This window comes from Ambystoma mexicanum, chromosome 6p (genome assembly GCF_040938575.1).
Source record: "Ambystoma mexicanum isolate Mex_15411 chromosome 6p, UKY_AmexF1_1, whole genome shotgun sequence".
NCBI classification, from domain to species: Eukaryota; Metazoa; Chordata; class Amphibia; order Caudata; family Ambystomatidae; genus Ambystoma; species Ambystoma mexicanum.
Window position 1 is genome coordinate 106,902,645 of NC_090935.1, and position 26,447 is coordinate 106,929,091.

At 44.2% G+C, this 26,447-nt stretch overlaps 1 protein-coding gene across 1 annotated transcript in view; it reads right to left on the reverse strand.

Annotated features, from left to right (window-relative positions):
- LOC138511251 (phospholipid-transporting ATPase ID-like) overlaps positions 1–26,447 on the reverse strand; it is a 668,434-nt gene that overhangs the window by 208,044 nt on the left and 433,943 nt on the right. The window contains exon 9 of the mRNA XM_069626794.1: positions 18,323–18,405. Coding sequence (XP_069482895.1) covers positions 18,323–18,405 — 83 coding nt within the window. The remainder of the gene's footprint in view (positions 1–18,322; positions 18,406–26,447) is intronic.

Here is a 26,447-nt window from a genome sequence, read left to right on the forward strand (position 1 = left end):
ATGTAGCAAGGGCTGGACAGTGTTTCCAGTGGAAACCTTTGCACTAAGACTACCGGAGTACCCATACCCCTCAAACCTTTGAGCCTTCATGGCGGGTGAAAAAAGATGCTTTTGTTTGGGCAGGTTGAGCGAGCTCAAGGTTGGTATGCAGACCTCAAAGAAATGGAGAAGCAGAAAGAAGACCCTGAGAAAAATGTCGTGACCCCCTAAAACAAGATCCTGAACGAGAAGATGACTGACCAGCACGCTTATCTGTAAATTAGAGAGTGGCTCTGATGTGAGAAGCTAAAGTGATTACAGTGTTAGCCTGCATGGGATATGTCCGAAACTGAAGACCATGGCCAAAGGGACAGGATCCAGGGCAATGCTCCCTTGTTGCGTAAGGGTACCCATTAGAAGACCTGGGATGTACAAAGATTGTGGTGCTCTGGTTCTGGGTTCATGCAGCATGAGTGAGTCCTTGAAGTCTGATGAGAACACAAAAGCAATCAGAGCAAGTCAAGGGGAAGGAGCTATGTACATGGTCCCTTCTGGTCATCAGAAAGGTCAAGCTTCATCGTAAGGTTTCTTAGCATCCAAGAGATGGTGATGCAGAGCTTCTTTCGCCTTTGGCTACCAAGTCATCCCAGATGGTGCTTCAGAATCACATCGCAGTAGTTAACCAAGTATTGGGACAGAGTGCCAGCTTATATCTCTAAACCAGGAGTAAGATATGACCCTAATCTCCAGTCACCCACTCTTGCATCATTCAAAGGTTTGCTGATCAGTGCTGGCCACCACTCACAAACCTTTGCAGGGATCTTGCCAGAATCACACAGGGATGGGCATTCTAAGAAATTACCAGGCAGCCCTACCCCACAGAGGAGCTTGAATCAGAAATGAGCCTACAACACAGTTTCCGGTCTCCATCCAATCACACAAGGGCAACAAAGTACATTTGCCTGCATTCCGGCTTCACAACCAACTAGAGATACCTCTTTAGAGCCTTCAGGCAGAAAAAAGGCTTCATGTGAGCCAAAATGGCTAGAGCTTATGCAGCCACCATTTTAATGTACATTGTCACCATATAGAAGCAGAACATCTGGGTAGTCCTACCTAGCCTGTGAGACTAGAAAGCACACTACCAGAAGCCCCCGCATTCGGGGTCCACAAGACCTGTATCTACATAAACGTTGCATTCCCCACTGAGAAGAAGGATGGAATTCAAAGGGGAAAATATCAGGGCATCACAACTAAAAGGTCAGCGGACTTAACACATGAGTAAAAAGGGATCGTCTATGTAACAGAAAGACTGGGGTCCAGAAAGGGAGAGGGAGTGACCATTCAGGCCTTGCTTGCAGACACATCCTATTTATCTATTTGTGAGAGAAGATGGAGATATTCTTCAGCAGGTCAGCAATGATCAAGGACAGATGATGTGGGGAGCCAGGGGTCAGGAGTCATAGGTTCACATTGACTGGAAAACATATACCCTAAGATGAACAATACTGAAAAGGAGGGCACGTATCTGCTCTATTGGATCAAAGTGATTCCTAAACAAGCACCCACTCACAGACATCATGGCACTCATACTTTACGGATTAAGCCTTGGAGGGCATGGAATGCTTACACATACACTGCACTACAGTTGACAATGGACAACCCAATGACTGAGTGTCGTGACTGCCAAGCATAAAGGCTACACTTAGATAGGATGACTCAAAGTAACAGCCTTAAACACATGTTCACTCCCACGCAGGGGAACGAAGAGTGAACCAATGGAAAGGCTGATTGGAGGCTGATGCAGAAGTCTCCGCCTGGGCCAAGATGTAATTATCTGTATGGCCATTGACCAGAAACCTGAACACAAAGGCAAGGAGCCATGGATTATGATGGAGGAAATGCAACTATAACATGAAATATGGGGCTTCCGAGCCAAAAACTGAGTGCTGCCAGACAGGGCAAAGAGGGACAGAATAAAAAGGACATGAAGGGAGAAACTGAAATGGGCAGCAAATAGGTAGTCTCAGGATGAAGATAGTTCACCGTCAGTTGCAGCGTCTTCTTTGCGGGGGTGTCAAATAATGCTCTGACATGGTTTTAGGACGCAGGGCTTAGCCTAGAAGGAATAACTACTGACCCAATAGCTATGAAACATACAGCCCAAGATGGGTCAAACTTATCATCTTTACTGTTTATGTGTGCACCCAGCATTTTGTATGGGAGGACAGGTCTTTAGGACCCCTCTCCTCCACATGGCCGACCTACGTGATGCTCATGACTCGTCGGCAACCCCCATGCAGCTGGGCCCGGGAGGCAGGGTGTCTGCGGATCGACATGTGAGGCTGCACGGCTCGCCTTTTAGCATACATAGACAACATTTTGCAACACACCGAGACTCCATTTTGAGTATACTGAACCCAGGCCTCAGTAGAACAGCCTGCGTACAAACGCTGCAACTCAGCCCCTACTTGACCGCGTACAGAGAGTCCTGCACTTCCCCCCATCCCCCACTCCATGGCAGATCCGCTGAAGGCCCGTTCTCACGAGCAACGAGACACGAACAAGTAACAGAACAAACACTGTATCATTTACCTTCCGCAGTACATCATTGCCCTAAAAGTGACCAGACTTGTAGTTGGGGTCTGGGAAAGAACAAAAGTCGTTCCTATCAAGTATACCCTGACCCTGCGCTTAACCCCCGCGCTTGTGATATATGGTGCTCATGACCCCTAGCCCAGTCCCCCCAAATGAGAGATTGAACATGAATGTAAAACATTCGAGTTTCTCAGTCTTATCCATGCTACTACAATGTGTGTTGAAAAGTATTAAAACATATAACGCCAGTTACTCGTATTAAAGCGAGGTGGCCCCCGCCCACATCCAAGACACCTCCATGTTCTGATGCCTAATGTATGATCACTCGAAAATCCGCCCTGTACCGACTAATGTTTGCTGCTATTGTAAAAAGGGTAACGAAAAAGCAATATATAAAATGCTTGCGTATGATGTGATGAAATATGTTATACTGCATGTTAGCCATCTAGGGCATTGAGCCAGTTTTTACTATAATCAAAATGTTAGATTAACACATTGTTTTCTTGCTCCTGAGTATATAACCCAACCTGGTACTACCTCACGTTTGTTGTATGTTCACCTTCCTCATGAGTTGCAAGCATCAGACTGACTAACGTTATGTAATGTATGTGCCAATGAAAAAATTCCATTTTATGAACCTAGTAATGTAAGCACATGGAAACGGCAGAAATGTGTACTTTACTAATGCCCCCAGCCCTAACAATCTGTCCTCTCTAATAGTACTTGTACAGCCCAGTGAATAGAGACTCGCACAAAGTTACAAGGCCATCTAATAAACAAACAAACAAACAAATCTCCCGCTCCACCCGCCAAGGCCCGCCGGGGCTTGCTGGTGTTTGAACAGCACAGCTTCACCTCCCCGCATTCCTGCTGGACCCGCTTCAAGTATTTACCTCCCCCATGTCAGAGGCCGACATACAACCACTGTGTACTGCCATGGCCAGGCCAAGTGAATTACGAGCTACCCGGTCCTAAATCCCGCCACCTTGGAGGTGCCAGCTATGTGCCCCCTCTGACCTAATTGTATTCTAGTTCACCCCAAATTCAACAGACCACGAAGACAGTTATCCGTCCTTGTGCAAACATCCCCCAGAGCCATCATTTACTGCATCTAACAGGATAAAATGATGAAGGTAACTTGACCCGTGCCCCCTGACAAGACACCTGGACCCATGAGACTGTGCTCTTTGTTAATAACAACTTTACGATGATGTATGAAGGACGCCTCGTATTGCATACTGCTTCCCAGTGTCCCCACCCAGGTATTAGATTGATGTGTTAGAAGTTTTACATAACAACTTGGTATAGATGAGTGTGATGAATGTGCATGAATGGCCACAAGGGCAAATTTCTAGAACCATAGTGGTGAATCTTCGTTGACAGCCAGTGCCCTGGAGCTCCACCCCGACGAGCCCAGCTGACCCAAGCACGTCGTGATACCACCATGTGGATCCCCGCCAATCATGGAGCACCGGGCATATAGTTAACATAGTAGCTAGACGTCACCATCCAATCCCCAAGACTATGTGGCCCCTATAGCTTAGCTCATGCATGACGTGTATTTGTAATATAACTAACTGTCTTTGCTATTGTCAGACAGAACGCTCTCGGAGTTTGCAGAGTCCTTTGCATCCCTTATGGCGATCTAGATAACAGTCTCTTAACTTCAACCGCACTTGGTCTTGGACTCATTCCCTCCTGGGGTGTGTCCTTTATTGCCTGTCATTGAGGGGGGTTAACTAACTTATTGGGGGACTGTCACACTATTGTTTTAAAAACATGAATGAGACTCAGAGCCAATACGTAGGTTGTGGATTACAACGTTAATCCTTTCTTTTATTTTTTTTTTTTAACGTTTTCTTTCTTTTTTTAGATTGAAAAGGATACGTCTTTTCTTGAACTGGATGCCCTTCAGCAGGAACAAGTGGCCACTTTAGATTCAGGTAAGAGTCTGTGGATATATGTTTCCAACTTCTTTTCCTTTGAACTCTTTAAGACTATGACTTAATGTCTCTTTTCTTTCAGTTCCCTTTCTTCCTGTTTCCTAATGCCTTCTCTCAGTGAGCTGCCTATATCTCTTCCTCCGTTCTCTTCCTTAACTCCCTTGTGGTTTCAGAACTCTAGCTAGCATAGGTCTCTTAGTTGCTGCCAGTGATAAGTATTTTGTATTGTCACGTATTGTCACGTTACATGTACTCTTTTGCTGGAATCTTCCTGTATTAGCCCATGAAGCTGAACAGTTTGGGAGTAGCTCTTTCATTACTTTCACTGCCAAAGCCAAAGCTTGGTCTTCAGGTATGGGTGCTATTGCCTCTTACAGCGCTCCACATTTCCTCTCTCTCTCTCTCTTTCTTATCAGTAACTCTCTCGACCTTTACTTTGCCCTGCTTGACTTCGTCTTCTCTCCGTAATGTTGATTAAGACTTTTAAAATTAATGCTGGCGCAACGGCGCTTATTTCTTAACTTCAATCTGCCCTGGAGATCTCACTCGACATCCGTGAGATCTTCACTAAATGCGCAACGGCGCTAACTTTAACAGTCATCCTGCGGCAACAGTCGCTCGAATCCTCTCCTTCCTTCACGTTTAACACGCAGCATTCTCTCTCTCCCTTCCTCTCTCTCACTCACCTCCGGCAGCTTTGTATCTTGGAAATTGGGAATCTAAGACCCGGCAGCCTGCAGCTACTTTATCTCGGCTCGTCGTGAATCACTTCGTCAATTTCACCATTCCTTGTCAGCCAACTGTGAAAGTCGCGAAGCCACGTCTCTGCAGCCCGCGGAGAATCGCCTCGTCAATTTCACCTTCCGTTGTCAGCCGGCTTTCAATGCCTCGAAGTAACGTCTGTGCCGCTCGCGAAGAATCGCCTCGTCAGTTTCATTTACACTTTTCTTTTCTCCATCTCTTCTCTCCCCTTCATTTCGTCCGCGACCTCTCAACCGTCGTCCTTCTCCTCCTCAGTAAGCCCACGTCAACACCTCGTCCTCCGCATTCCCCTCCTCACGAGGCGTCTCCTAGGCAACCCAAACAGAGTATATACATTAGAGGAAAGTCCATACATCTGTGGCTTCCTGGTCTTCCTTAATGCCTAATGTCTATGTATATTACTACTCATTTATTCTGTAGAGTCTCACTCCGTCACACCCCCTCTACTAAGCCCTTACGCTCGGGAAGGGTTTCTGCTCTGGACAAGAAATCAGCCCGTGAAAGCATCTTCCCCGGTTGGTGAACAGTTTTAAATGAGAAGGGCTGAAGGGAAAGGAACCACCTCAACACTCTTTGGTTCGAGTCTTTGTTTCGGGATAACCAAACTAACGGTGCATGGTCAGTTATCAGTGTAAACTCTCGACCAAGTAGGTAATACCTAAGTGTTTCAATGGCCCACTTGACTGCCAGACATTCCTTCTCGATGGTTGGGTAGCTTAGTTCATGAGGTAGTAACTTTCTGCTTATGAATAGGACAGGCCTTTCTCTTCCCCCTTCATTTTGGTAAAGTACGGCTCCCAATCCTGTACCTGAAGCATCCGTTTGTAGAACAAATGGTGTGCTAAAATCAGGACAGTGTAAAACCGCTTGATTAGTTAGAGCCTCTTTTAAGCCATTGAAGGCCCTCATGGTTTCATCCGTTTTCCAAGCTTTTCTATTCCCAGTGGGTTTTTTTAATAGGTCCGTTAAAGGAGAAGCCAACGTGGAAAAATGCGGAATAAACCTTCTGTAGTACCCCACAAACCCCAGAAAGGCCCTTACTTGCTTCGGTGTTTCAGGGAATTTTAATTGCTTTATGGCCTTCACTTTCTCCTCTTGTGGCTTTATCATCCCTTGACCCACATAATACCCCAGATATTTCGTATGAAAGGTTGCCACATGAGTCTTTTTGGGGTTTATGTGCAATCCGGCCTCCCTCAGAGTCTCAAACATCTTCCGTAGATGGGTTAGATGTTCCTCCCAGCTCTGACTGTAAATGATGATGTCATCCAGATATGCTCCGACATAATTTTCATGTCCTTTTACTTGATGGTTCATCAGCCTCTGAAAGGTTTCCGGAGCCCCATGTAAGCCAAAGGGTAGTACCGTGAATTGATATAATCCGGTAGGTGTTGCAAATGCCGTCTTTTCTTTGTCCGATGGTAACAAAGGAATCTGCCAATAACCTTTGGTTAGGTCAATGGTAGTGAGAAACTTGGCCTTTCCCAGGTTATTCAAGAGGTCCTCTATTCGTGGCATGGGGTAGGCATCAAATTTAGAAACTTCGTTTACCTTCCGGAAATCCATACAAAATCTTACGGTGCCGTCCGACTTTGGTACTAAGACCACCGGAGAGCTCCAGTCACTGTATGATGGTTCAATGATCCCTAAATCTAACATTTCTTTCACTTCTTGGTTGATAGCCTGTATCTTTGCCTCAGGAATTCCGTAGGGTCTGAGACGAACTACAGAGCCGGGTTTGGTGGTTATGTGATGACACGTTAGATTAGTTCTCCCTGGAAGAGAAGAAAAGATTTCTGCAAATTCTTGCAAGAGATGGGACAGCTCCGTCTTTTCGGTAGGTTTCAGTTCAGGATTGATATTCAAACTTTCAACTCCTATTCTTTCTTTAAGCTGGGGAAAATGTTCTTCCGATGCGGGTTCACTAGAAATCATAGCTATAGGTTGAATCGGTGGTATCCATTTTTTTAGTAAATTGACATGATATGTTTGACACGACAATCTAGTGCCAGGTTGTTTCACTTTGTAGGTTAATGGCCCTAACACTTCTTGAATCTCAAAAGGCCCCTTCCAGGTAGCCAACATCTTATTGTCTGAAGTGGGTAGTAGTACCAAGAACTGATCTCCTGTTTTAAAGGTACGTAGCTGGGCCTTTTGATTGTAATACCGTTCTTGGTTTATCTGAGCTTGGAGCAGGTTATTGCTAGCTATAGCCTGTAGTTTCTCTATTCTCTCCCGTAATTGGGAGGCATATTCAGTCAACGATACCTCATTATCCGACTGCTCTTCCCAGTTTTCCTTCAACACATCTAATAGAGTCCTTACCGGTCTCCCGAACAACAGTTCGAAGGGTGAAAAGCCTGTTGACGACTGGGGAGTGTTCCTCAGGGACATCAATATCCAGGGTAGCATCCTGTCCCAGTCTTTGCTCTCGGGCGAAGTTGTCTTCCGTAACATTTGCTTGATTGTTTGGTTATAGCGTTCCACCAAACCATCGGTCTGTGGGTGATAAACTGCTGTCTTTAAATGATCAATTTTTAGGGTTTCACAGACTTGCTTCAGAACGTTGGACATGAAGTTGGTTCCACGGTCCGTGACAATTTCTCTAGGAATTCCCACTCGTCCAATGAAGGGAACTAGGACATCACATATTTGTTGCGTATTTGTTGCCTTTAGGGGAAAAGCTTCCGGATACCTTGTAGCATAGTCTACAATAACAAGTATGTATTTATGACCTCTTCGGGTCGGCTCCATGGGTCCGACAACATCAATTCCTATCCGGCTGAAGGGTTCAAGTACCAACGGCATTGGTTGCAAAGGTGCTTTCTTGATGTTCGCTCTATTTTTCTTTTGACATTCCTCGCATGCCTGACAAAATCTAGCCACCTGCTGGTATATCCCTGGCCAGTAGAATCTATCTAAAATCTTCTTAGAGGTCTTTTCAGTTCCTAGATGTCCCTCCCCGACCTGTAAATGAGCGACTTCTAGAACCGTGGTATAATATTTGCTGGGTACCAACAACTGCTTCAGCACATCTCCACTCCTAGATTGGCTCACTCTATACAGTAGCCCCTTTTCCTTGATGAAATGAGGACCTTCTCCATGTGAAACCTCTTTAGCCCGCTCTCGTGCATATTGGAGTAATGGATCTAGGTCCTGAGCGGTTCTGAAACTATCGCCCTCCTCATCCAACCTCCAATCTACGGATACTGGGCACACATTCCTAGTTCTCCACTCCTCCTTCATCTTCCTCTTTAGTTTCCGACTCTTCTGAGGTTTGGGGTACGGGGAGGTTATTTCCTCTCCATGAAAAGGGGCCATTTCCCACCAGCTCTTCTCAATCTCATGAATTAGTTTAGAGAATTTCGGTAGATCGGAGCCAATCAGTAAGGGTTTCGGTAGACTGGGTAGTACTGCTGCTTTCACCCCGACTGTTTCTCCACCCACCCTGATTTGTATCTTTCTTGCAGGGTAAGCTTTTATATCCCCATGCACACATCTAATAGGAATTTCCCCTGCTGAATGAGGACTATCACCTACCAGATCTGATGTCACCGCTGTCTGCAGACTTCCTGAATCAACTAGAGCTGTGGTAGGCTTCCCGTCGACCTCCGCCTCACAGGTATACAAGTATTGAGACTGTCTTCCGTGTAAAGTTTCCGGGTAGTCTCTCTCTTTCATAGTTTCAAGTACACTCACATCCATTGGTTCTGGTTTTGGTTTCTTTGGACAGAATCTGGCGAGGTGTCCCCATTCTCCACAATCAAAGCATTGTGGGCCTCGAAGAGACGTTGTCGTGGTACGATAATTTGAGGGTCCCTCACTGCTAGGTCTGATCCGGAGGTTCTCCCCTTCGGGTTTTCTCAACATGGAATGAGGCCATCTTGACTGGGGTGTGTGTTTATTCATCATGACGTGTGGTTTAGAACTTGCTGTGTAGGTCAACACCCGGCCCTGTCCCGCCTTTTGGTATGCTGCCGCTACTTCCACTGCCTCCAACAACGTTAATCTATGGTGTTGTTTGACCCATCGTTGTATTGGGCCGGGTAGCCCTTCTACGAATTGTTCCATTATGACCTTTTCCAATATCTCAGTCGGTGAGGACACAGTGGGTTGCAACCACTTCTCGGCCAGCTCCTTCACTCGGTAGAACAACTGTCTTGGGGTCTCCTCCCCCCCCAGCTTGACCTCTCTGAACTTGATACGATAGGTCTCCTCATCGTGTCCCATCCGTTCTAGGACCACCTTCTTCATGTCTCCATATGTGGTATCCCCCGTGGGATTTGCGGTCTGATAAGCTGACTGCATCTCACCGGTCATCAATGGTGCGATGTAGTGGCACCATCTCTCGGTAGGCCATTGGGCATTTCGAGCGACCCTCTCGAAGTTTACGAAGAAATGGGCTGGGTCTTCTCCTACTGAGTATTTTTGTAATACTGAAGTAGGGACTTGTGGATTATTCCTGATATGGGTGACTTCCAACAACTGCGCTTGCTGCATTTGTAATGCCTGTTGAAACGCTAATCTATCTGCTTGTGCTTGCTGATTCTGCATCTGTATGGCCTGTTGTAGCATCTGTTGTCCCTCGGAAAGGGTCTTAATAAGGTCCTCCATGACGTTCTCAGAATCCCACTTCTGACACCACTTGTCACACTATTGTTTTAAAAACATGAATGAGACTCAGAGCCAATACGTAGGTTGTGGATTACAACGTTAATCCTTTCTTTTATTTTTTTTTTTTAACGTTTTCTTTCTTTTTTTAGATTGAAAAGGATACGTCTTTTCTTGAACTGGATGCCCTTCAGCAGGAACAAGGTGCCACTTTAGATTCAGGTAAGAGTCTGTGGATATATGTTTCCAACTTCTTTTCCTTTGAACTCTTTAAGACTATGACTTAATGTCTCTTTTCTTTCAGTTCCCTTTCTTCCTGTTTCCTAATGCCTTCTCTCAGTGAGCTGCCTATATCTCTTCCTCCGTTCTCTTCCTTAACTCCCTTGTGGTTTCAGAACTCTAGCTAGCATAGGTCTCTTAGTTGCTGCCAGTGATAAGTATTTTGTATTGTCACGTTACATGTACTCTTTTGCTGGAATCTTCCTGTATTAGCCCATGAAGCTGAACAGTTTGGGAGTAGCTCTTTCATTACTTTCACTGCCAAAGCTTGGTCTTCAGGTATGGGTGCTATTGCCTCTTACAGCACTCCACATTTCCTCTCTCTCTCTCTCTTTCTTATCAGTAACTCTCTCGACCTTTACTTTGCCCTGCTTGACTTCGTCTTCTCTCCGTAATGTTGATTAAGACTTTTAAAATTAATGCTGGCGCAACGGCGCTTATTTCTTAACTTCAATCTGCCCTGGAGATCTCACTCGACATCCGTGAGATCTTCACTAAATGCGCAACGGCGCTAACTTTAACAGTCATCCTGCGGCAACAGTCGCTCGAATCCTCTCCTTCCTTCACGTTTAACACGCAGCATTCTCTCTCTCCCTTCCTCTCTCTCACTCACCTCCGGCAGCTTTGTATCTTGGAAATTGGGAATCTAAGACCCGGCAGCCTGCAGCTACTTTATCTCGGCTCGTCGTGAATCACTTCGTCAATTTCACCATTCCTTGTCAGCCAACTGTGAAAGTCGCGAAGCCACGTCTCTGCAGCCCGCGGAGAATCGCCTTGTCAATTTCACCTTCCGTTGTCAGCCGGCTTTCAATGCCTCGAAGTAACGTCTGTGCCGCTCGCGAAGAATCGCCTCGTCAGTTTCATTTACACTTTTCTTTTCTCCATCTCTTCTCTCCCCTTCATTTCGTCCGCGACCTCTCAACCGTCGTCCTTCTCCTCCTCAGTAAGCCCACGTCAACACCTCGTCCTCCGCATTCCCCTCCTCACGAGGCGTCTCCTAGGCAACCCAAACAGAGTATATACATTAGAGGAAAGTCCATACATCTGTGGCTTCCTGGTCTTCCTTAATGCCTAATGTCTATGTATATTACTACTCATTTATTCTGTAGAGTCTCACTCCGTCACAGGGACGCTTACTTTCAATTTCCATGACTTTCCACAGTCTTGATGTGGGATACCACTGCTATGCTGATGATACTCAGTATTTAAGCTCACTGGAGAGCTAATTCACGTTAATAAACATCTACATTATATGTATTTTGTCATCAAGTGTTGGATGCAGAATAGAAAATGCCTAAGCCTAAATGTGAAATGTGAAAAAAACAGTATACATTATTAAGCTCTTGTAGTTCCTCCAGGAATAACTTCAATCATGTTTCATCCTTATCGCTTGATTCTCAGACCTTCCTGAACCCTCCAAAGATCAAGACTTTGGGTATAATTGTTGATTCACACCTCAATATGGTATCCCCTGCTAACACTACTCACAGATATTTGGGGGAATCCAGATCTTCCTATGTGAATCCTATTGCCCGGGACACAGTAGGTTCTGAACGCAACTAATATAATGCCTGGTATATGGGTGCCGTATTCACGTCTGATTGTGTGGCAACCAGCCACAGGGGAGTGGCTGCAAGTGTGTGCATTTAGTGTGAGTGCATGCACCACTGTGCGGCTTGCTGTGCTCCCCTCATCTCCTCTGTGTTGCAAAGATTCGGTCTGGGTGCTCTCCTTTGGCGCTACCCTGATTCTACCACAAATTCCCTGCCGTGTTCGCTTATGTGGCCGACTGTCTAGGAGGAGAAATTGACGTAGTGAGTGAAGGAGGTGCAGATGTGAACCAGAGGTCAGACAGAGAGGTAAGGTAGTGGCTGAGCAATTGGCCGGCACAACGGTGAGGCTGCCGTGTTTGTTCCCACTTTGAAGGGATGCGCTGAGGTGCTGGTGAGAGTTAGGATGGCTTATGTCTGCTGAGATATTGGTGCCATAAAGCCATTTAGGAGGCATACTGCGTTCTCTAGTTCAGTTGTATCACAAGGTTGCCTGGGAAATACTTGCTCTGTTCTGTTGCCATTAATATTTATTCATGTGGATATTTGTGGTTTCTTCTATGAAGTATTGCTACTGCCCCCTTTTTTTTACAGTTTAGTTCCAATTTGACTATATGAGAGAAGGAAGTTTCCCTACCTGCAGTCAATGGCCCATTGACTTCAGTGAATGACACACAGATTGCTTATTAATCAAGTGGCTGAAGGCAGGCCATTTTTATTACCCCATTAGCGTGTTTACAACTCCTCTTAAGTCATTAACTCTCATTAACTCTCAGAAGACTACTTTGAATTTTGGCAGGCACGCTGAATGCAAAACCTGATGGTTAGGCTTGATTAAAGCGAGCTGAAGGACATCCCATGACAAGGTTTTTTAGACGGGCAGAGGCAGGAATGGGTGGGCACATGACCAATCAACACTTAGAGACTCTGTGTCCCCTCTCATACGTCATCCCTCCCTCTCTCTACTCCAATGCAATAGTTTTAGGCATAGCGACACCTAATAGTCCAAACTAATGATGATGTTGCAAACTAGGCGTACTCATGCCATCTTTCAGCAGATTCTCTGTATCAGCCTAAAAAGATTATATACAGTGGAGAGATGCCCAAATTAGTGGATTCAGGGCTAACTGATTATTTTAATTGGTTATTTATAACAGGCTTAATACCCAGAGGTTTCTTAGCACGGACCCAGGGATCAAACCTGTGTTGCACCATGTCGTCTTGCTTCCAAGGTGAGCGCATTGTTCCTGAGCTATCCTCCCGAGACTTACAAGAATTAGAGCTACAAGAAGAGCACTATTGATATCACATTCTCTGTAGAGACCTGAAGTTTGTGAAAATAACTCATATCCCTGAACGAGACACTTCTACAGACTGTATAAACTATGGGGGTGGGGAGGATACATTCCTGAGTTTATATGGAAAAATTGAAATTCAAAGTTAGAATCCTCAGATATAAAAAGCTATATGTTAAAATCTAGTGCAATAGCGCTTCAATCCGCGCTTATGTATCTGGAGGTCCTCTTTTTTTGTTACCATTTAATCGGTGCTTTTTCCATGGTCCTTCATCGCTTAGATACCTAACAGTTCAATACGCTTTACAAATATATACATACAAATACAAAATTGCCAATTCAAGCCGGAATAGTGTTAATGGTGGCAACCATCTCCTATAAATGTGTCCACAAGTCTACACCGAAACACCTAGCAACAAGGTTAAAGTCTTACTTTCTGCCTACATATTTTCGTTCCTCTAAGCTGAACCTCATTACCCTCCCGATTTCGCAGGGGGAATGGCCTTCCTGATAATCTCAAAGCCGAAAAAAATATACCCATTAAAAAAGATACCCTACTTTATTTTATGAACACAAGAGCTCTTCTTTGGCAGTTTCACACAATCCAATCCCTGCCTGATCTATTTGTGAGCGCTTTCATACCCTTGTCTTTTTAGTGATATTTAGGAATAGAATAACATAACATACATGCCAGGAACTCTTTTTTTAAAAAACATTTTTAATCTCTTTATTTTTTTTTTAATAGGTAACAATAAACAAATAAACCACACACAAGTAGCATATGCAATGCAGCAGAATAAAACCATCCTTATAAGTAAATAACAATCAGAATAAAAAGCAATAGCACATTTGAAGCAAAAAATTAATACCAAATCACTAACATCTAACAATGGCTTTACAAATAACAGATGAGAAAAAAAAAAGTTATAACAAAAAACACTTAAGACATGACCAGACGCATATACACAATACAAACTACCACCTTAACAGACGACAACAAGCAAATTCTCATACTCTGTCTAATCTTCAGTCATAAAATTCATTAAACGGTCCCCACTGTTCCACATAGACATCCTCTCTATGCTGCTTTTTAAACTTTATCTTCTCAAAATTTGAGAGAATGTGTACATTAACTAGCCATTCTGCCACACATGGTTTTTTCCTGGTTTTCCAGACTTTTAATATTTGTCTGGTTGTGACCAAGAGGACTTTATTAATCCAACCTAACACTGCACAACCAATAAACCTACAATGTTGTGGGGATTTCAAGAGCACTGTAGATGGGGTTCTCAGATATACAATATTCCATATCAAATCAATTCTATCCAGCAGGTCATTCCAAAAATCCCTCACCCTGACACAATTCCACATCATATGTAACAAGATACCTTTCTCCTTCTGACAATCTGGATGTCCTGGAAATAGAACTACACCCTTTCCTGAACTTTATTAAAGTGCCCCGGGAAAGGACAGCAAGAAAAGCCTAAATGGTTGTTTGGGGGTATGAAGAGGTTCCACCGCCACCAAGGATGTAAATCCCCCCAATAGCTTCTTGAAGAGCAAGTGTACAGCACTTGTGAGATGCAGCGCAGAGGCTGTGTGGACATGGTTTGCATGTTGCACCCCTGGCAGAGATCTGAGCATGGTAACAGGGTGCAGAATCAGGTAAAGAACTCGGACCCAGAAACTAGGAGCCGGTGAGGCCGGGTGATGCCCCACCTCAGGGGTACAAAACAGAGCTGCACCAAACCGACATATAAAAGGACCAGGCATAGGCCCTCAAGTGGCCATCTGACAAGCAGGCCCCACATAAAATCCAACAACTGCTGGTACAAAAAACATGACTGTGTCATACTGAAAATCAATCTTACACAAGATTAAGACATACGCAACACATAGCAGCATTCAATCAGTTATTTAAATGCCAGCATTATAATATTGTACAACATATATATATTTGGTTTCATATATTTAAACTAACAAATGTGATTATCATACTAACAGCAGAATGCACAAAGATTCTACACAGACACTTTTACCAAAGAAATACATATCTAATTTAAAACAAAACTCTATATTGCGACCTAACATGACCTAGTGGTAGCCGGACCTCCCAACCACTCGCCACTCACATTCCCCAACAGCAAGCTCCAGCACCACTCAAACCACATACAGACAAGCATACAAACTGACTGCTTTAGGCAAAGGCAGGACATCTTATTTTGATGACAGCCAGGACCGTAACCACGATCTCCGAACAAACAGAACTAAGAGGTAGGATTTCAATTCAAATGCTATCTTTTCCTTTCATTGACATCTGGTGCAGCTGGAATAATCCAGATCTGCAAGATCATTTTCACCGGAAACGTATGAAACTATACAAATGTTGCATAACCCACAGACTCTTCCAATTACCAGCAGGAAAGTAACATAAAATTAACGTATCTGGTACTGATTGTGGTTGAATATTTAACAAACTATCGTCCCGGGAGTATAGCTCAGTGGCAATGTGCTCGCCTTGGAAACAAGATGATGCAGAGCAACACAGGTTCGATGCCCAGGTCCGCACTTAGTAACCTCTGGGTATTCAGCGCATTATAAATAACTAATGGACATATTCCTGTAACAGTGCCTCGATGCCCCCGGCTGTGTTAGCGCTTTAAATATGCAAATAAATAAATAGTGTACATAAATCAGAATCTCACTCCAGAAAGACATTTGTTTGGGAGGAATCAAAAACATATAGGCTTTATTACCTTTATCCGGGGACATCGAGGATATAGCTCTACTATGTGGCAAAGGACGTAATTTCTGAGCGGTACAGTAACTATGACAAAGTTTCTAAAAATGATAAGACCATTCCAATATGTTCACTTCCAGAACCTACTCCCACTCTTTATCCTCCGTTAGCATTCAAATACATTGATCCCATTTTCCAACAGCTTGATCCAGTTTAGGAATGAAATATTGAGTTTCTGAATCTAGGAGGTTCTGGAGAATGGATCTCTAAGACACCTTTAAGACATCTCTAAGACACCTGGCTTGCTAGGTTTTTACTGGACATCAAAAGTATTCACTTTAGACACTTTGGTCCTCGTATTAGACCTGTGTTCTACACATTAACTACAATGAAGACTAATACATAAGCACATTTATACATGTTATTTTCTACTAGTTATAAGCATACATAAATAAAATAAAATGGCAAATCAAAAATGTACATCACTTTATGACTTTAACATAGATCAATTCGTATTATTCCGTATGACATTAGCCCATATTTTCCTTTCTGCCTAGTTCTATTCTACCACATCATGTACAATTATCCTTATGTTGCATCTGGAGACACTTAATTCACTTTCGTATACTCTCAGGACAAATGTTCTATCCAAATGTCCTTGATTTCAATTAGTCCTAGGTTGAGTGTCTTAGTATTCCCGACTAGGCTGACATGTTTCATTCCTATATAGCATTGATGGAACTTCTTCTAGAGCAAAAGGTAACAACGAGAAGATGGATGAACACAGAAACGCCAAATTATCTTTTGTACTGTAATTGATCATGCTTTCATGTACACCTCTGCATCTCTGCATCTCTACACCTCTGCATCTGTCTATTACCCCCTATCACCCCATTTCACTTCTTTGCATTCACAGATTTGCATGTATAGGGTGGGATGTCATATTTTGTTGATGGCTCAAGAATGTTCTGTGGGTGGCTCAGGAATTTTTCACAATGTATTCATATGATGCGTGTTTGAAATGAAAGATCAAAATCTCAAACAGAACAATACAATGTCTGGGAGGTGATTGACAATGCCTACTGATTGGGCAATATAACATCGTAGACAAGAGGCAATCATATACATGGAGAGAACTGGTAGGATAAAACATTAGATGACATTAAAAATTCCACACTTTATTATGTACCTTAAAAAACATAAAAAGACATACTGGAGAAAACATTCAAATATAAACGAGATAATATCCAAACACAACATGAAACACTTCAGCGCATTCCTCTACCTCAAATGGCTTATCCGATGGAGAGATACGATCCCAGGGCTTGAGGCCCAGGACAAGTCTCGCAGTCCTGTTCTGGATGAGTTGCAAAGGGCGGAGAGGATAAGCACGTAGATTTAGAAAGAGGCTGTTGCAGTAATCCAGCCTAGTGAGAAACAGGGCTCGAGATACAGAGAGCTTCTGAGGGAAGGAGAGGAAAGGCAGAATACCTCTGATGAGGTGCAGTTGGAAGTTTAACTTTTTAGAACCATCAGAGATGTGGGAAGAAAAGTAAAGCGTGGAGTCAAAGATGACCCTGAGGTTCTTAGCCTCACAGGTGGGGGTCTGATTGCAAAAAAGAAACATTAATTATTTCAATGCACATAATCACAGTCGTATGCCCCAAACCAACATATTTTCTGTCTATACGCCCATACATGAAGGGCATTCCTCAGGGGTTTGTATGCTGTGGTATAGCTCCTCACGCACACAATGACTATCTCAAGCTCTTGCACACGCCACAGTCTGTTCCACCAAAATGGACAAATGCTCAGGAAAAGAGCAGCATGTGGAATCGATGAGGCATCCACGTCATGTCCACATGTGGGTGAGGAATTATCATACTACTTCTCAGGGATATCACCGCCGTCTCATTAATTCAGATGCCCTTCAATTCTGCCAACTTCTAAGATATTTCAGACTCATAGGCACACCAGCCATCTTATGTTTCCTTCTTGACACAGCCATTACTCCACCCCATCATGAAGGCCCACGTAGCCACAAGATATCGTAAATCACGCCAACATTGGACACTCCGGAGTACCATCTACAAGGAGATTCCCGCGCCGTCTTTTGGTGCCTGCGGCTCCAAATTCACAGCACCGAAAACTAGGAGGCAAGCACGGACGTAATGGGATTGATATTTATATATTGAAATTACTTTTTTAATGTTTTTTAAGGTACATAATAGAATGTGGATTTTTAATGTTACCTACTTTTTTATCCTACCAGTTATCTCCTTGTATATGATTGCCTTTCGTTGTCTATGAAAGGTGGAACAAGCAGGGCTAAACAAGTGAAAGACTTTTGCAGACCCTAAATTATGCATCTCCAGCTCCATACTAAGTTGGGGGTAATGCCAACTAACCGCCAGAAGAGGGCATGCAATGAGGATACCATGGGAACAAGGCACATGTCCCCAAAAACAAAGTGCAACTGATGTGGAGAAATTCAAAAACTTTTGAGATACACATCATGTGCTGTCCATAAGATTATTCATTTTTCTTTTCAAAAAGAGCACTCACCATTGAAAGCAGACATCTGTTTCAGGTCTGCGCCCATATCCCCGGTAATAGTCAAGGACTGTTTCACTTTCAAGTTTGTTTCCCTATAAATACAAATAAATGTCAGGGAGATTTTATGAACGTAGATACCCTCTAATAAAACATTTGATGAAAACAAATTAATTAACTCTCTCATTAATGTATTCAGTTGAGGCTGTGGGCTGCTTATGCTTGTGGTGCAGCTGATAAGTGTCGCATGGTCAGGGAGCACTGGTTACTGAGGCCAGGTGAAAATGGGGGGCTTTAGAGGCAAAGCAAGACCTGCACACCAGTGCCCCCAACTACTCTTGTCGTTTTAAGTGCCAAACCGTTATACGTACCACAAACAGTAGACAGCACCGCGAGGATCATAATGTGATGTGTGGTGGGTATAGCTCATGCTGGTTCCATGTCTTAAAATCGTGGCAAAAATGGCTGTGGATACAAAATATCACGGCAGCCACAATCATGTAAAGGATGCGGGGGACGCCCCCGCAACCCCCGGACCCATTATACCATTTATGCTATAATGGGGTACACATTTGCCGGGTCAAACCATGGCATTTTTGCCATAATTTTTTTTACCGCCGATATTTTTGCCACAATTTTATTACCTAATACCCTCATGCTCTGGTTGTAGCAGGAATAGGTGGGAAGTGTGCAAGGAGCAATGCAGTGCATGAGGACAATGTTGCACCCTAGATGGCAGCGTGTGCTGGACATCCATGGATACTATACCTGCCAGGCAGCCCTTCAGCATCCCAGCAGCCACAGCATATTCAACATATTCACAAATGCAACAAATAAAATAAATAAATAAAAACAGTTCCACTATAACTCCCTGACCTCATGCAAGCTATCTGCACGGGTAACAGCCATCGGTATGCCTGCTCCCACCAATGTTTTTGGCAAGGGGCAATGAATAAGAGAACATTGAAGAAGGGCACAGCATGAAGAGATTTGGAGAACCTGGCAAATGTGGGCTGTGCCATTGGACAAGGTGTATGCAAGGTCTTACACTCACATTTGCCATGTTCTCTTTTAAAATAACATTCTACGTGTGGCTTTGGGGAAGCAGGTATGCGTGAAGTTAGCTTGTGTCTCCATGCCACAGTGACACTGGTCACAGGGCTCCCTACTGGGCCAAGGTTTTCTCAGCTCTTACTCAATGTTTAGTCCCTTCCCCAACCTCAGAAAGACACTCCCATGCAGGCTGTGAGGTCTTGCTCTTATGTATAGCTCTGATTTTCTCAGGCCTCTGAGATATAATGATATACAGACTCTGGACGTCCTCTTCTACTTCTTGGGGTCTGGTCTATGCTCCTTGCTGACCGTGTCAACACTGAGTTATAGTGTTACGCCACCTTTATTGCTGGGCATCGACCAGGGAGATGTCTCTTCTCTGCTCAACCTATCCCTGTGACAACATCATCTCGATTACATCATTTTACAACTTTTTCTAAGCCTAGGTAGCACAGTACCAAGCTATAGCTACAAGATATATTTGACCTCAAGTTCTGCTTGTCAAGACTTTAAAGAATACGCTAGTTCTCACAAAATGAGACAAATATAGCAGCTCCCATCCCCAGGGTTCTCCCATTACAACCTCATGAATAAAGTCATTTCATTTGCTACTGTTAGCACATGACACTTTCTCGATTGCACTCTTACCTCCATCTGACAATAGGCAGGCTAAGTCACCGACACATTTGCCACACTGGGATTTAAATGTATGCACAAACATTCTGCGCTGCAGCTCTGTGCAACGTCTGCTAAGAGATCCAACGGCATATACCCACTGTCAATCCGCCATAGGACGCGCCCTGGGACGCTCCACGGCTCTTGTCCTTTTCCTCTCAGGTGTCTGATCCTCAAACATTGACCCTCTCAATCTGAGATTTAATACCAACCAAAGGAGAGTAGAAAATCTCTAAATTGAATACTTGAACAAGCACTCCCAAATGCCCACGCCATCACTGTCCCAAAGGTCGCGGCCACACAAGGGGCGAGTACGTCAGTATCATTCCCAAGACCTGCGATTAGGCAATCTCTAAAATAATATATGGGTATGATTACAAATCTTCATTTTTAGCTGCTTTTTAAAATCTTCATTTTTAGACCCTGAATATGCATCACACTTGGATTTTAGACATCTTTCCATCTACCGAGGTCCTAGAGAGACACTCAGTTTCATATCTGCAGTTGATGAAGCTGGAAATTGATGTTGGCCCCTTGACGGCCTTGCCGATATTCAGCTCTGCGGCTCAGAAGTATACACACATGGCTATGCTTCCATGCATGTAAATCGGAATTGTTACTACGCCTCAATCTCCTTCCAACTGAGCTTCTCCTCAAACTCCCAAAGGGAAAATCCCCAACCTGGAAGTCAAATTACTCAGAAGCTTTCATTCATATCCAAGATCAATTCTGTGACAAGAAATGCTTCCTTCCAACTTCGCTTTCTTATTTATGGGATCATGTCTCTACTGCAACCACTGCACTGGAACACCCAGTCCTTGCCATCATTATCTCCAGAATTGACTATTGCAACAATGTTTGTGGTGATCTCCCAAACAATGCCTTAGGCACACTCCAATGTGTAAGAAACTTTGTAGCATGCCTCATCCTGGGCCTTAAAGAAATGTAACACATTACTACTGCCTTCTAGTTTCTCCATTGGCATCCTGCTGTCTAGAGTTAGAACTTGATCCCTCATTCATGAAGTTCTCCACGACCATGCACTCAAACTACCCGATGAATATATTGGTCCTTTACCATGTGGCCAGATACATATTGGGGCCTTCCAAAGAGAGCTATTCCTGCAGATAGTTCAAATGATTTTGGTGAAAGACCCTTCCACTACCAAGGCTCTTCCTTATGCAGCTCCCTTCCTTTACTCTTACCCCTCAAGGGTGATTATTTTCGTGATTATTTCTTTCCTTCCTTCCTTCCTTCCTTCCTTCCTTCCTTCCTTCCTTCCTTCCTTCCTTCCTTCCTTCCTTCCTTCCTTCCTTCCCTCCTTCCCTCCTTCCCTCCTTCCCTCCCTCCCTCCCTCCTTCCCTCCTTCCTTCCTTCCTTCCTTCCTTCCTTCCTTCCTTCCTTCCTTCCTTCCGTCTCAGGACTGCAAGCCCTACATAAAAACAATAAACTGTGGATTATTATTGGCCAATCAAAGCCGTTTCCTCTCCAGATATCTGGTTCACGGTTAGCCAGTATTTCAGAAAGTCGGCGGAGGGTGATGATATTTTTCATTATGTCCCGAAGTGAAAGAACTGACGTAGGATAGCCTCATCCGTTTCCACCTTTTTAAGTCCTTTAGACATATGTGCCTAATAATAGATTGATGGATGAATAAGCCTGAATGAAATCAAGGGACATTTTCTTGGTATAGCTCTTGAATTATCAAGATCATGTAATATTTCATGTATCTGATCTATTTTGGGTCTAGAACTAGAGTGTTATTTTTGTGCAATGGCTAAAATACTTGCAGGCTCACTTTGATGACCATTTTTTAATATGACATTGCAGACCCACACGCGGAGGTCACAACTCCTTTATTTATTTAACTTCTCCCCTACTGGGGATTTGGACCAGGGCTGCGTTGGTAACACACCAGTGTCACAACATGCTGAGCTATCTTGCAGGTGCTGCGCGATGTTCTGGTTCATGTGTCTAGACTGCCTGGGACATAACGCTCATTGACGAGCAGTAACAAAGCCACGCTTGGCAGTGATCTGTGTCTTCTGCAATTAATCACGGATTGCTGCAGACACAGTGTCTGTACAGATAATGGCCGGGGGAGTGTGGCTGGATATAGCCCTACGAGTCTCCCTCAAGTGGTGGGAATGGTGGGTGACTGGAAGGGGAGGCTGCTTAAGGCTGCATGCTGTGAGGAACAATGACCAACTAATGGTGGTCATTTAAATGCATTTTCTTTCTTGTGTTTTTGTCGGTCTTGATAGTATTGTTGGATGGAGTGGAGAAAATGAAGGCATGGTTTTTGAAATGTGGGGGGGTTGAGAATTGTAATCGTATTTGGTTATTTATAACGTGTGTAATGCCCAGAGGTTTATAAGCGTGGTGCCGGGGATTGAACCTGTGTTGCTACGCATCGTCTTGCTTCCAAGAGGAGAGGTGAGGCTGCGCCTTACTTGGGAACTGCTTTTTAAAGCAACTCAGTTTGCTCGCTTTTATTATGTTATTCTTTTAAATGATACCTGATGAAATATGACTGTTTAAAACTGTATTGAAACCTTTATTGATTGAGGCTATCTCCTTTGTCTGTTTTCACTTACTCGCACGTTCTAGTGAGTCCTGTTTCTTCTTCTATTAATTGCTCGTTCGTGCGTGATCAACTGCTCTCTCCCCCGCAGCATAAATGTGCGTGCGCTGAGGTGAGAGGTGAGGCTACTCCTTACTTGAGGAAGTTCTTTTTAAAGCCACTCGCTTTTATTACGTTATTCTTTTAAATGATACCTGATGAAATATGACTGTTTAAAATTGTATTGAAAACCTTATTGATTGAGGCTCTCTCCTTTATCTGTTTTTACCTACTCACATGTTCTAGTGAGTCCTCTTTCTTCTTCTATTAACTGAGTGTTCGTGCGCAATCAGCTGCTCCCTCCTCGTGGGATAAATGTGCTGGAGAGAACACCCGGGCAGCGGACAGGCGCTGTGGGCATGCCGACAGCGTGCTGAAACCGCTGGGCCCAAACCGCTGTTTTAGGCAAGTGTAGTGCTCTCTCCCGCCAAATTTACTTGCATAATGAGATGACTGCCTTGGCCCCTTAAAACGTATTCTAGCCTCTAGGTTTTACTATTAATTGTCCCAAAAAGCAGTGAGAAAAATGCTTTACTCACTCCTCATCTGAAAGGCCTCCTTATTAATGCCAGGTCAGCGGTTGCCCATAGTGATGATATTCACGCTATTCTGGACGACCTCAAGCCCGATGTACTATGTATAACAGAAACCTGGTTCACCACTACTTCTGGCCCAGACATAGCCCAAATGCTTGCTCCTTACTATTGCATTTTACAACTTGATCGACCTGCCACCAAAATGGGGGGTGGCGTTGCCATCACATTTAAGAAGTCCTTAAGTTGTCCCACTATTGCCCTTACCCGTGAACTACTCTTAGTTAGGATCCAGGTTTCACCTGAAAATTCAACACATTTCTTAATCGCCTATCCCCGTCCTGGATCCGCTACCAATCAATTCTTGGAGGACTTTGCACAGCTAGTTGCTGATCTATCTCTGACTTATTCGAAACTAGTCATACTTGGTGACTTTAACTTACACCCTAACAACCCTCTTGATCAGCAAGCCAATAAGCTGGTCTCCTCACTGGCCAACTGCACCCTCACCTTGAGAAATCACAGTCCCACCCACACGGGTGGGAAGCAACTAGATATTATTTTTTCTGAATTCAACAAACTCCACATCTATCCCCCATGGCCGTTTCTCTGGTCTGATCACTACCTGCTACCTTTTCTCTTCTTTTCTCAACTCAGACCTAAGTCCCTACTTACAACTCAATGACGCTGGTCTAACGTTTCTCTCAAGTCCATCTCTAACTCAATTGAAGTTTTCACTCAAATGGGCATGGCAGGTGATTACCATGATTTATGCAATACAGGAAACAGCTGAAATCCTGGCCCCTTCCAGGCTCTCTGCCGTATGTGCTAAACCTCCCTGGTTCTCAACAGAACTTAGGCTGTTGAAACAACAATGTCGGCAGGCTGAACAGAGATGGCACAGGTACTCTGAACCATCTGCTAAACTTGCCTATGTGTAGGTATGTACTATTCATCAGACCGCTATCAAAAAGGCAAAAGCCAGTCACTTTGCTGATCGTATCCTTTCCGCATCTTGCTCCACTAAAGAACTGTTTCGTGTTGCCAAGGAGATCACTACTCAGCTGACTACTGCTGTATGACACCCCCCCCTGTGATCTTGATCCTGCTATATCTGAGAACTACCGCCCAGTATATTTGCTTGCTTCCTTTCCTCATGAAACTGTTGAGAGTCAATTGTAGCCCCGCATCTTTCTGCCTTTTTGGAGACCAACCACCTTCTCCACCCCTTTCAGGCAGCATCCGCCCCCGGAATGGGAACGGAGTCTGTGATGGTGGCTCTTATGGATGACATTGCCCTGCTTCAGGACCGCAGAGAGTTGGGTGATCTGATTCTGCTTGACCTCTATGCAGGCTTTCGCATGATTGACCATCAAAACCAGCACTGTCTCCAAGGGGTTGGAATCTCAGGCATTCCTCTAAGATGGTTTTCCTCTTTTTGTCCAACTGACTTTAAACGGTTTCCCTTCCTCCTTTCACTTCTTCTCCTACAGCTTTGAACTGTGGGGTTCCCCAAGGGTCTGCCTTATCGCCCCTCCTATTCAACTTATATATGTGTGCCCTAACCAATTTGATCACTAGATGTGGGGTACACTTTTTCTCATATGCTGATGATACACAGATTCTTTTTCAACTCAACGTTCCATCGACTGACCGCCCTAACCCCCCCCAAAAATGGAAAGACTGTCTGTCTGTGGTTGGGGACTGGATGGCCAAAAATTGGCTTGAGCTCAACAGAGACAAAACAGAAGTCTTACTAGTCGGGTCCAACAACACAGGACAGCCCTGGACCTGTGAGTACTGGCCTACCTCACTTGGGCTATGCCCTGAACCTACTCCAGTAGTCAACAGCCTAGCGATCAAAGTAATGTCCTCAGGCTACAGAGAGGCTCAAATCTCTGCTGTTGGCCAATTTGGCTTCTCCAAATTGAAAGTATTAAAAAAGTCCTACCCTTTTTACGGTTTGAGTCTAGGACGAAGATTATGTCTGCATCCATTATGGGTTCCCCCATACTATTGCAACGGAATCTATTGCGGCCAACCTAAGGCTTTATTACGACAGCTAAAGATTCTTTAAAATACTGCTGCTCACCTCGCTGTGGGAGCCGCAATACTTACTCATTCCTTGGCCCTTCTTCGCCACCTTCACTGTCAGGAGTCAAATTTTAAATTCTGCATCTTGTCCATCGCACCACTCACAATACTGGCGCTGAGTATCTGCGTTCTAGGCTTGTGCCCTATAAACCCAGTAGGCTTCTTCGCTCGGCTAATCAATCTTTGCTGAGCATTCCCAGATTCAATCGGGGCAGAACTGGAGGAAGATCCTTTACGGTACTTGCCCCCATGCTAGGAATGCCTTGAGCTCCGTAACATTCCAGAATACCTTCTCTTTCGAAAGAATTTGAAAACCCATCTGTGTTAGTCCCCCCCGGTCTGAAGCTGCAACTCCTCCCTCACTCTCCCCACTCTCCTCGCCTCTTGGTCTTTGTTTGCGCTCTACAAATACTCATACAATACAATACAAGACAAGAGTATTGCCCCTGAGCTATCCTCCCAAGACGGGAATGGGGTCGGCGGGGGATATGGTGGATAGTAGAAAGAGGCGGAACATAGTTCCACTTCTTTTCTACACTTCGACCACTGACCACAATGCATTTGTGGCTGTGTTGAATATCCGCTGTCAGTTTTTCCAAATGTTCTGCATGTAGCGGATAATAGCTAGGAAATCCTAGTGGCTGCCAGGTTCCAAATATAAAATGCATGCAGATCCATCGCCTACCATATTGAACAGATATGATGGCAGACATGTGCAATAAAGCGGCCATGTACAAACATGACACCCATAATTAGACGCTGCCTGCTTTTTTGTAGTGCATTAGAGCAGGCAAAATCCCAAAGTATACCAGCCTCTTCGTCCACATCAAAATGTTGATGCAGGAAGAAATGCAGGGAATCGCAGACAACAGACTTCATGCTGTGGTCCTTGCTCCGTCGAGGGAGTTCCTATTAAGAAGCCCTGGAAGTGCAAATCTAAGTGGAGAGTTTGTCCAGGACGGTTCTATGTCATTTCATCGAGGGTTTTTTACTGCAGATTTTTCAACGAAAAAACTCATCAAACTTTTATTTTGTATTTTTTGGGGGGTCCTGTTCCGTTTTTTTTGTTGATATGTTCCCGAACACCTACACCCAAATATATATTTATGTAACCCCCAAAAAATGAGTTTATTTCCATTAAAAAACCTGTGGTAAAAAA